Raw genomic sequence first — 12,868 nt, 5'->3', positions numbered from 1 at the left:
AGATTACAAAAATGGACCAATTGTCCATCTTTCTCTGTATTCATGTCCTTTATGATGTGACTTCCCAACCCTTCCTATCAAGAAATGAAGTCTATTTCCATACCACTTTAATCTGGGCTGCCCCCATGACCTACTTTACAGAAGCATTGGCATTGCATGCTTCCAAACCTGGGCCTCATGAGGCCTCCACACAGCCACTTTCTCCCAGCTGCCATGTGAAGCAGCCTAGGTTAGCCTGCTGGAGGACAGAAGACCATGTGGCCCAGGCCAGCCAGCTCCCAGCTGACTTAGCAGCTGACCATAGAGTCTTCTGAGCAAGCCCAGCTGAGAATGGTTGAGGCTCGCCCCAGATCAACAGACTCATGCAGTCAACCCACAGACCCCATTGCTGACTTCATCCAGAAACCCTTTTACATTAGAATACACATTGGGAAACCCTGTTCAAACGTAAAGACGTTGTATTCTACTGGCAGCATTTCTGACCAGTAGACTTCAGTATTGGTAACAGCAGCCAAATCAGAATAGCACTTTGCAAAGTAATAACTTACATTCATAAAATTATCTAATTTATAAATGTTTTCATATGCATTATATATGTATATGTCACACACACATACATGCATGCACCCACGCACAAATGTTCCAAATTTTGCATTTTAGGAAAAATACTTTAATATACTTCTCTGTCAATATTTTCTGACCAATAGACTCAATCCCCTTAACCGATCTGATTGGGGTAGCAACCACGATAGCCATAGTTGCAAAATATGCCAACATTCTCAATTCTACTGGACCTCCAACGTAACATTTAGCTGATCCATTCATTATACAATGTTTATATCTGAGCCCAGTTTACCGTTCTCCGTACCTGCTCCCCTGCTGGCAGAACAAATTAGAGAACAAACTAAACAAAGATTCTTACTTTTGCTTCTCAGTTTGGAATTGCTCCTCCCGAGCTTTGCACAAGTCCTCTTTAAGGCTGATGACTTGGTCACAGGATAAAGGTGGAGAAATGTAAGTTCTATCTACCTGAAGATCATCAAAGCATGGCTTCCTGAAGGCATAGGAGTCCTCACAGCAGTGACCCACACCAGCATTGATAGGCTCTGCTTCGTGTCTTCTGCATAAAGCTCCAAGAATTAGTTTCGCCTTTCCCAGAAGAGAATTAAAATAAAAGCCATAAGGTTGTGGTCATTTTTTGTTGTTGTTTTTTTTACTCCATAGAAAATAGGGCTAATAAGTATTCTCAGATTCTGGTTTCTGCTAGTTCATCCTGGATTTCACTGTTTAGGAAAAATCAGGAGGGTCAAGTGCAGCCTGGTTCCCAGACTTGTCCTCCCTCTTCTCATCCTCAAGTTGAGCTCACTTGGACTCCACTTCCAGGTTCCTCTCCAGTCCAGTTTATAGACCAGGGTTGACTTAAGGTTGGAGTTTCTTATGTTCTTTTAAATTAAAATCAAGCCTCAAGTCAACAGCACTGCTAATTTGACTCAGTTATATGACTGAAGCTCAAATCCAATTTGTTTCTGTTTTTTTGTAAGTGGACATCTGCAACTGCCACAGAACTTGGCATATGGTAGATGCTCTATGAATATTTGCCGAATGAATGAATGATGAGAGAAATCCTTGGATCCTATTTCAATTATCTCCTTCATTTTCTGGTCCTCTTCTAAAGCTGTCACCTTGCCTTGCTTCTGTGGTGTCTGATTGTTATCCTGATGCTCTCTGCAAGCCTGCCCGTGTGCCTTTCCAAGTACGACTACCCCCAAATCCCTATCATTTAGGTATTTGGGGATGAAGTTATTGAGGCCAATAAGCATCAACATTTCATGTATGAGTTTATCCATTTTAAATGCAACCAAAGAGATCACCTAAAAATAGGGCTTTAGGAATCTAGAAGTCTAACTGAAAGTCCTTCCCCAAGAAAGGCAGGGACTAGATAACAAAAATTTATAATAAAATAAAAGGGAGACAAGGCTAGATAATAATGTTTTAAATCTGCAATCAAAAAAATTATATTTTATCAGAAGAAAGACCAATTTAGCATGAAAGAATTGTTCTATCAAGAACATAGGGCAGAGAAAGCTGTCACCACACAAGAATTTAGTAGTGTTAAAATAATACCACTCGAGAGAGACCTGGAGCCTACATCTTGGAGATGTGAGCGTACGGGTCCCTAGAGGGATGTTCTCCATTGTGAGGAAGACATAATTTATCATTCTTCACTATAGCCTGGAAGAAATATCCCTTAAGACTATTCTTTCCCTTCTTCTGATTCCATTTGCACTAGTCATATCCTACTTCATCGTCACAAGTATTCTGATCCAGGAAAAAGTGCAGTCTAGTTGTTAGGCCCAATTATTGCTGTCATTGGAAAGACACTTCTCATTGTAAATGAACACACTGGTATTCTGTCTAATAAATTTAACACTTGTGAGTTTGATGTGAGATAATAGAAAATATAAATATTTGATCTTTGACCCTAGATCCTGCCAACTGTCTTCTGAAACCCTTGTAAATTCCTAAGTGATAAGAGCACTAGGAGCGTCTTTTGTCCTGATGAGGCAACTTTGTGTGGGCTCGTGGATGGGCACTGGTCCCCAGAAAGACAAAGTAGTGATTAGAAGCTTGGAATTTTAAGTCCTCCCCATCCATTTTCCGGAGAGGAGAGAGGGCCTGAAAATGGAGTTAATAATTGATCATGTATACATAAGGAAGTTTTTATAAAATCCCAGCAGTATGGGTGTTGAAAAGCTCCCAGGTGGGTGAACCCATCCACATACTAAGAGGGTGACACACCCCAACTCCACAGGGACAGAAGCTTCTGCACTCAGGATGCTCCCAGACCCTATGTATCTCTTCCAGTCCTATGTATCTCTTCATTTGGAAGTTCACCTGTATCCTCTATCATACATTTTACTTATCTTGTAAACTTAAGTAAGTATTTCTCTGAGTTCTGTGAGCGCTCTAACAAATTAATCAAACCTGAGGAGGGAGTCATGGGAACCTCAGATTTATAGCTCACCAGTCAGAATCACACAGAATCACACAGAATTACAATTGGACTTGTAATTGTTATCTGAAGTGGGATGGGAGCAGTCTTATAGGACTGAGCCCTTAACCTGTGGGATCTGACACTATCTCCAGACAGATGGTGTCAGAATGAGACAAATTGTAGGATAATCAGCTGGTGTCACACAGAATTGCTTGTCATGGGGGAAAACACTTGGTGTCAGAGATGTTGTGAGTGTGATAGTTATGTAAGATTAAAGGAGAAACATGGGAAGAAGACTAGTTTGTTGCTGTTGTTGTTTTCCTATACATTCGAGTTAGTTTAAAATCAGCATTATCTTTGAAGTTGTTGGCAAAGTCATTTTTGTTGACTTGAAAATCCAAGAATTAGACCCTAGGGTATGATCCAGACAAAGACGTGTTAAATCTGATATTGCCACCATTAGGGAAGTGACAGTCTTACCCCTGCTGCTAATCAAGACAATTGGCATTAGTTGGCCTAAAAGAATTTCTCCTGAGGACAGAAGTATTATGCTCCATTGACAGTTCATGAATGTGTCCACAAATATGAGATGGATTGCTGGAGGTTGGGGATTAGGACTTTAAGAACAGGCAAACATGAAGTCACAGATGTGCTTACCGAGTCCTCCATGCAGACAAATCGCTGCTCATCTCTCAGTGGGCAACATTTGGTGGCAGCAGCTGCCATGTTCTTCGTGAACGTAACCAACTCTTGAGCAGATAGTTGTGGGACTTTCTTAGTATAAAGGATTATGAGCCTGAAAGAATAATTTCCTCTTACTCCTGGCAACGACTATGTGCCTATGATGAAGAATTCTAGAGTTTTCCTTAATATTTGACAAGCTGTGGTTTAGGCTGAACAAAGCATTAAACTGGGTTTAATTCTTTTTAATCTTTATTCCAATGGCCCAATAACTTCATCAATATACCTGGAATTCTCTTCTCACCTCACACTTTGCTCTACCCTGATCCACCAAAGATACTATGACAGCTAATTTGGATGACAGCTTCTGAAATAATTGTACACACAGTCATTAAAGATCGCATTGGTTGTCTACAATGTGTAGGAACAGGGGCCTACAACAATGATCAGCAAATAGTGCCTACTCTCATGGGGCTCACACCGTACTGGGCAAGATAACAGGTACCCTTGAGGTAGTGAGGGGAGTACACAGTGCTGTAGATACACATGGAATGGCAAGCAGTCCCATCCCAGGCAGGTCAGGTAGGCCTCCTGGAGGAAACGACACATGAGCTGAGATCTAAAAACAACAAAAATGAACCAGGTGAAAGGGAGTGCAAGTGGGAGGGGAGCCACTGAATGTGATTTTGGTTTGGTTTTGTGGGTTTTGTTTTGTTCTGTTTTGTTTTGTTTTGTTTTGTTTTGGGGGGGGCAGGAAATTGGGAATCAGAAACAGAACAAGAAAGAAAGCTCAGTTACAGAATCAGAACTGCATTATTTTTAGGGTAATTATAGTTGCCATATAAAGAATGAATGGAGGTGAGCAAGAAGCAATGTGAAGGAAGAAGCAGTTTGAAGACTCTTCCGGAAATTCAGTTGAGAGACGCTGATACCCTGAACTAGGAAAGTGGTGGGAACAGAGGGACATGAGAAAGATTTTTTAAGGAAGAAGACTCTTACAGACCCAGATGTGAAGACAACAAAAAATCAGACTCGATCATTGCATTTTATATTGAAATGGGTCAGGGAAAGAATTTAGTTGTAACATCCAATGAAACAAGCAACCTAATCCAGTGGTTCTCAGAGTGGGACTCCTAGACCAGCAGTATCAGCAGCCCTGGGAACTTACTAGAAATGCACATTCTCAGGCCCCATCCCAGACTTACTGAATCAGAAACTCTGGGGATGGGGCTGTATTTTAACAAGTCCTCCAGGTAATTTTGATGTATTGTAAAGTTTGAGAACCAAACATCTAATCCTTAAACCAGATATTTGCAACCAAACATAACATAGAAGTAATAAGCCAAATATTCTCTCGGAAAGAATACGTTTTTCTAGATCTATGATTCTGGACATCTATTTTAAGCTCAATATTATTGGACACTATATCAAACTGATTTTTTCCCCAACACTCTGCTTCTAAATAGACTATTACAGTAAGATCCTAAAGATTACTAAAAATTGGTTTTTGTTTTTGGATATACCAATCTTTTAAATACAGTGGGTTCCACCAGTCTCTGCACACAAGAGGTTTATGTATTCTCACTGGCAAATAGCTATGGTATCTCTACCCTGGGTGCTGAAAATACTAAATTTGCTATAGGAACTGACTTGAAACTGACAAAGGGACCCTAGGTTAGATTGTTGTAGCTTTGACTTAAAACTGCAGGCAGGGGTGCCTGGGTGGCACAGTCAGTTAAGCGTCGGACTTCAGCTCAGGTCATGATCGCACAGTTTGTGGGTTCGAGCCCAGCATTGGGCTCTGTGCTCATAGCTTGGAGCCTAGAGCCTGCTTTGGATTCTGTGTTTCCCTCTCTCTCTCTGCCCCTCCCCCGTTTGCACTCTGTCTGTCTGTCTGTCTCTCAAAAATAAACATTCAAAAAACCCTGCAGGCAAAGCCCCCCAAACTAAATGTGTGAGGGAGAGATATGAGGGAGGGGTGTGAGGGATATGAGGGAGGGGTGTGAGGGAGAGGACCCTGAAGAGACTGCAGGACGGGAGTCAAGGCCTGCTTGGTTCCCTAACCTGTGGGCGTTGACCAGAATTCTGGAAACTGGCCTGGAGAGCCAGGTAAAGGCACATAAGTCTGCGTAGATATCTGTATTATTAAGACAAAGATAGGTTAATTTTGAACTCACATTTTCCTTGGCCTCTGACATTTTAAGGTTCGATATAGACTCATAGCAGCTCTCAGCATCAGGAGTTAGCAAAAACTCACCAACAAACATATAAACCTGGACAATATCTTGGAAGCATACCTGTCATGGAAGTTAGCATCTCCTAATTTCTCACGTAAATCACAGTAATTTTTTGTACGCTCATGGCTTTCACCAACCACTCTTTGGAACATCTCTTTCTGGAAAATAAAGATAATCAATGTTTATCACTGTAACAATATATCTTGAGGTAAGATTGCAAAACTGTCTTCTGTAACAGTTTAATGTAACTGTTTTCCTAAATCCAGGGCTTTATTTACTTAGTGAGTTTGCAAATCTTGAAAAACATGTTTTGGTAAAGCAGGAATGTCCATGTACTTTGCGGAGAAAAGAAGTGGTACGAGATTGATGTTTAGTTTCTGGTGTATAAACTCATTTGTGGGTTTAAATGGAGTATTTTATAAGAATAAGGCAATCATTCATCAAGCCAAAAAGAGATTCCTAAAGGTAGTTTATAGAGCTAAGTTTGATTGGTCAGAGTGTGTTGGTTATATTTAATAAGACAGCCTTTTTACATAAACAGCACAGATAAAGAGATATAGATATAGGAATAGAAATACAGATACAGGGCACCTGGGTGGCTCAGTCGGTTAAGCATCTGACTTCGGCTCAGGTCATGATCTCACAGTTATGAGTTTGAGCCCTGCATCGGTCTCTGTGCTGACAGCTCAGAGCCTGAAGCCTGCTTCAGATTCTGTTGTCTCCCTCTCTCCCTGCCCCTCCCCTGCTCACACTCTGTCTCTCTTTCTCTCTCTCTCAAAAATAAATAAATAAACATTAAAAATTTTTTAAGAAATAGAGATACATATTAAGAAGTCATGGTTTAATAAAAACATCTACCAGCCTTCAATATAGTACAGCACTCCACAAATACACATTGAAGTGAATCAAATGGAATTCTCAGAAGTAACCGCAAGTTCAAAGAGTTCTTCAGCCATGCACATAAAATTCCAGTGGGAAAATACAAGCGACCTTCTAACCTTAACTCTTCAGTAGGAGGACTGGTTATCATCTTAACCAATCAGACCCAGTGCACCTGATCCTAATAAGCAGTGTTTGTTACAGTGAAAATGTTACCAGATTTGCAAACTATTTACCTGGACTTAACCCTTAGCCTTGTCCTTTACTGCCTGTGTGATATTGAGCAAGTCTTTTAAACCTTCTAAAACTCAATAACCGTCATCCAGAATACAGTTAATAATTCTGGCATTACCTATGTTACTGGACTGGTGTCAGGATCAAATAGGACGCTGGTGGTAAAGTCGCTTTGTAAACTCTAAACACCCACGCTCCTGTTATTAACGTTCATGCTTATGCTATTATCATAGTGATTATTGTGGAGGTCTACTGGCTACAAAAGGGTGCTCACCTACCGGGGACTAAATTACCTTCATCGATCCTTCCCTCTAGAAACAGAAAGATGATAGATGTACCTGCTTGGGCCCAGACAGGACAAGGGATGCCTTCAAGCCTCCACCAGCACCCCACCCTCTGTAAACATGTAAGCCACTGCTTAGATAACAAAAGCCAGAGTCACTTGGTTCCTGGTAATCCGTGGATAAGTGATCACCTGGTCAGATTTGTAAGGTCACCTGCTTTTTTCATGTCAAATGCATAACGGAGCTACTGCCTGTAAACAACATCATCTGGCCTGAAATAAGGATGGTTTCCGGGACTGCTTGTTGGAAACTGTCAACCTTCCCATACCCTAATACACTGTGCTTTCATGCTGCTAGCTACTATGCCCAGGAGACACTCACTAAAAGAGGAGATTGCACAGAGAAGGTTTCGTGAAGCACAGAATGTACAAGACAGGGATTCATATAAAGAACTGCTACAGTATGACGATGTGGCCTTTGGTTTAGAGGAGAATCACATTCCTTGTTCAGTGCTCGCAATTAACAAGCATATGCACGATCATTTTACAAAATAGGACATTATTAACAGCGCTGGAATTATTCTCATGTTTGTAATCACTTGTGAGTAACAAGTTAAAAAATAAAAAGGAATTTACCCCATGGCTATAGCATTCCAGAGGATTTTCTAATTTACAGCATTTTCCCAATAAATTTTGATATACTGTATACACTCTTAAAATCACAGAAACTGCCAATTCTGAATGTCTTCTTGAATATTCATAAAGAAACCTATATCCATATGAAACAGATAGTAAACAGTAAAATTTAGAAGTCATGAGTTTTCTCTCAAAAGCCAATTATGATTATAAAATTTATTCAATATTGTAACTGATTTTAGGCATTTGGAAACCTTGAGAGGATGGCAGGGATGTTTTACTGACTTCATTTTGAGAGAAGGAAACCAAGTCAGTAAAATTATGTGATTTTTCCAAAGTCACACAGGAGTGGGTGTCAGATTCAGAATCTGAAACTAAAACAATCTGATTGGCTGATGGGTTCCTGGCACAGGAACTTTTATGAGAAATTAATTTCAAGTGTTTGAATGAGAGTACATTTTTCTCAGGCATCTTTGAGGCTAGATTTTATAAGTATTAGAATTTTTTTTGAAAGAAAGTGCCAGCTAGGTATTAAATCACCATCTTCCCCTCTTGTCCAGATAAACATTCAAACCTGAGTAGTCCAAGCATAATCTACACATTCTTCTGTGTTACAAGAAAGAGAAATTTGGACTCTAGGATATTTACAAAGGAATCACAGAACCACAGGAGGCAAACTTATCTTATCCAGCCACCTCAGTTTATAGCTGGAACACTAGAGCCTGAGGAAATTAAGTGGCTTGACCTACATTCCAAAGCTTATGCATGACAAAACTAGACTTGGAACTCTGTTCTCCCAATTCATAGTTTAATGTGATTTCCACTAGGAAGGTGAGCCTACCGACTTTTCCAGTACCAAATGCAAGTTTAGGAATGAGTAGTTTCAGGCAGTGACATTTACTTTTATAAGCCGTATCAAATGTAATTTTGGAAATATAGCTAAAGTCATTCTACAAAGAACTTTGAAGAAAATTCAAATTCTTATGCTTTGTTGGAGTTTAGTTGCTTCAAATAATGCTTCACAAAGTGACTTTGGAAATACTTCAATCACACAGCAATATTGTTTTAATATTACATATTGAAATCAGTTTGTCTTGCACAAATTAGTATGCATTTCTGAACGGACACCGGAGATGTTAATAGCCCATCTCTCTAATCTTTAAATGCCCCACCATGGCTTTGGTAATGGTATTAAATTAATTAGAATAGAAGAACTGACCAGGTATTCCAATCTGAAGCCCTTAGAGATGAGTCCCTTAGAGCAAAACTTGCAAACACTTAACCCTCATTGTGTTCTTAAAAATGCCTGTATTAGTCGTATTTAAAAAATCAAGCGACTTCCAGCTTCTTTCAAAATGCAGTGGACCCAACAGCCCAAAGCCTGCGTTCCCACATGCTAACAGGTGGCTGGAGCTGTGCAAATAACTGCCACCTTTTAGACTCCACAAAGCATCTCCTCTGGATCACGTTCCCATGCAGCCACTCATTTACGTCATGGGCCAGCCTCCGTCATCATTCAGGTTTACAACCTTTCCCCCCAAAATGCATAAGTATAGTATTCCATTAGTAAGATCTTACAATATACATATATATATATACATATATGTACATATGTATGTACATATATGTACATATATATATACATATGTACATATATATACATATGTACATATATATATATATACATATGTACATATGTATATATGTATTACTCTGGCAGGAGATCATCTTGCTTGTCGATGAATTGCTTGCATACAAATCGGTCTTCTGTAAACCTGCTGAGTGGCCGAGATGAAAGATCAGGTTTGTCATCATTTTCTGAGTTGATAATGCATTCCCCTCGGAATGGCATGGACAGTGCACAGCAGGGAGTGATTTTGCTGGATAGGGTCGACTGTTTAGAACAGGTATCGTTCATAAGCTGGCTCTATAAAACATGAAAAGGGTAGTTATTTTTGATGACTTCATTCTGAACTTATTTATTTTTGTTGTTCTTGCTAGAAAACCAGAGAAAAACTTGGCACTCCTTTACTCTTGGCAAATTGAGAGACCGAAAAGGTCATTTATAGTGACTTGTTCTAATAAGGAGAGCTGCTCTGTTTGATCTTCCTCAAGTGTCACAGGCTCTTTCAACATCTCTTGCACTTAAAGGGAGACAGACACAATAATAGTGTCCATGGTTAGCCCCACAAAATACAAATGAAGAGAAGAGTTTTATTGTCCTGCTATTGTGGTTATTGTTTTAGGATTCCAGTTCGGAAAACATTTTGTCTCTCTCATTTACCATATATATTATCATATTACTATTATGTTTACATATTTAACATATTTACTTACAAATATTATGTGTGAATGATATTTACAAATATTAAATTTTACAAATTTACACGCAAATATTATGTGCGTGTGTGTGTGAATAAGCTAATCTCTCTACACTTAAGAAACAATCTAATTCGAGAGTCAAATAATTAAACAACAATCGTAATGCAGTATAATAGAAGTTGTAAGAGAAGTGCATATGTGATGCTTTGGAAGAGAAAAGATTGGCAATCCAGACTGGATGGAGTCAGAGTGAAGATCTTAAACAATTTGAGTCTTGATGGACAAATAAACTTAGTTGGAAACCAATGAAAAGGAAGAACATTCGAAAGTTATTCATCTTTATATATAAAAATCTTGGAAGTGAGAGAATATGACATATTTGGGGAAATGATATATTGGATATTTGGGGGGTTTTGAGAAAATGTAGTTGAGAAATGATGGAGAACAGTATGGAAGTTCCTCAGAAAGTTAAAAATAGAACAACCCTATGACCCAGCAGTTGCACTACTAGGTATTTGCCCAAAGGATACAAAAATACTGATTCAAAGGGATACGTTATCCCTGATGTTTATAGCAGCATTATTTACAATAGCCAAGATCTGGAAGCAGCCCAACTGTCCATCAATAGATGAATACAGATGGCATGGTATAAGTATACAATGGAATATTATTCAGCCATAAAAAAGAATGAACTCTTGAGGAGCCTGGGTGGCTCAGTTGGTTAAGTGCCTGAGTTTGGCTCAGGTCAAGATCCTGCTGTTTGTGGGTTCAAGCCCCATGTCTGACTCTCTGCTGTCAGTGCAGAGCCTGCTTCAGATCTCTCTCCCTCTCTCTCTGCCCCTCCCCCACGGCTCTCTCTCTGTATCCAAAATAAATAATTCAAAAGAAACAGAATGAAATCTTGCCATTTGTAAAGACATGGATGGAGCTAGAGCATATTAAGCTAAGCAAAGTAAGTCGATCCGAGAAAGACAAATGCCATATAATTTCACTCATATGTGGAATTTAAGAAACAAAACAGAAAAACATAGGGGAGAAAAAAGAGAGGGAAACGAGGAAATAAACTCTTAACTATAGAGAACAAGTTAATGGAGGGGAGGTGGGCAGGGAGGTGTGTTAAATGGGTGATGGGGATTAAGGAATGCACTGGGTGTTGTATGTAAATTCTACACCTGAAACTAATATTACACTGGATGTTAACTAACTGGAATTTAAATAAAAACTTGGAACGGAGAAAAATAATAGGGAAAAAGAAAGAAAAAAAGAAATTATGGAGCTTGAACTAAATGAGTGATTGGGCAGACGTAAGAGCTGACGCATAGAATTGACAAGATTTTCATGAACGATAATTAGATTGGAGGCAGGGGGTGAGGTGAGGACGAAGAATCTAGAAGGGTGTAGGACACTGAGGTTAGCACTATTTACTGGAGTTAATATTCAAGAGAAATTAACAGATTTTAAGAGAATAGCCAAAAAGGGACACCAAAGAGTTAAGATGTTTTAAGGCATCTATTAGGCATCTACATGGAGATTTCCTCTAAGCAGTTAGGACTTTAGATTAAGGACTCAGGAAAAAAGAAGAAAAATGAGCAAAAGGCCTAAATATGAAAGTAGTAAGTTGAAGCTACATCAACAGGGTCACACTGAGACTGTTAGGGGAGATTCTGTGCATTAGTTAGGTGATCAGCAGGCTTTCAGTGACTTACTAGAAGTAGGTTTGTTCCTTTCTTAACAAAGAAAGAATGCCTTGTGAGAAGACAGGCATATTGCCTCCAGGCAGTCGTTGGGGGTAGGAGTAGTTCCAGGCTGACAGAGGCTGTGTCATCTTGCCCTTGTGGTTTCTAACATTGCCTTTGGATTGGGGTGCTTGGGCCAGGAGATTATTATGGGCCAGGCCTAGAAATGGCATAAATCACTTCTGAACTCAGAAGGCAGAAGGCAGAACTCAGTCAGGTTGCCCTCACCAAGTTGTGAGACAGGCAGAAAATGTAGTTCATGGCTCAGCAACTCATCTAGGTCATGGAAAAGGAGAATGAAAGATGGCCAACCATCTTGGACCATATGTGTAAAATAAGAAAGGAAAAGGCCAAGAACAATTTTTAAAGCGTAGTAGAAGAGGGGAAGAAAATTGATGAGAGGAACTGTAAGAAAACAGGCATTCCAGGTAGATGAAAAACCTCTCCCACCATTTCTTACCTTCTAAACACACCTATGCAGAAATAATAAATGCTTCTGAGAACTTATTTGACTGGAAAAATAAACCAGTTGCCGTGGTTGACAGCTTTAGCTCTAAAGTCAGACTTCCTGAGTTCTAATCTTGACCTTGCTACTTCCTAACTGTGTGACTTAGGCAAGCTACTTTGCCTCTCCATGTCTCAATTTCCTCATCTATAAAGTGGGGTTAAAATAGTACTTAACGTCTTATGGTTGTGGGAAGTAAACAGACTAGTAATTGTTAGGAACAAAGAAAGGAGCCTGGAACAGATTAAGCACTAAAAAAAAAAAGTGTTCATTAAGTAACAATGAAATGCTTACAATTAATGCCTGGCACACAGAAATCATTTTTTAAAAGTTTGTGCTATAGCAATTATTACACAGTCC

The 12,868-nt window shown here is 39.5% G+C and overlaps 1 protein-coding gene across 1 annotated transcript in view; it reads right to left on the bottom strand.

The window, feature by feature from the left end:
• The window catches only part of LOC125922814 (alpha-fetoprotein-like), a 50,050-nt gene that overhangs the window by 18,170 nt on the left and 19,012 nt on the right, over positions 1–12,868 (bottom strand). The window contains exons 8-12 of the mRNA XM_049630625.1: positions 9,658–9,872; positions 7,946–8,078; positions 5,974–6,071; positions 3,653–3,791; positions 923–1,149 (exon numbers count right to left, since the gene is read on the bottom strand). Of these exons, the coding sequence (XP_049486582.1) occupies positions 923–1,149; positions 3,653–3,791; positions 5,974–6,071; positions 7,946–8,078; positions 9,658–9,872 (812 nt within the window). The remainder of the gene's footprint in view (positions 1–922; positions 1,150–3,652; positions 3,792–5,973; positions 6,072–7,945; positions 8,079–9,657; positions 9,873–12,868) is intronic.

This window comes from Panthera uncia, chromosome B1 (genome assembly GCF_023721935.1).
Source record: "Panthera uncia isolate 11264 chromosome B1, Puncia_PCG_1.0, whole genome shotgun sequence".
NCBI classification, from domain to species: Eukaryota; Metazoa; Chordata; class Mammalia; order Carnivora; family Felidae; genus Panthera; species Panthera uncia.
Note: the sequence above shows the minus strand (reverse complement) of the source record. Positions and strands in the feature narration are given on the sequence as shown.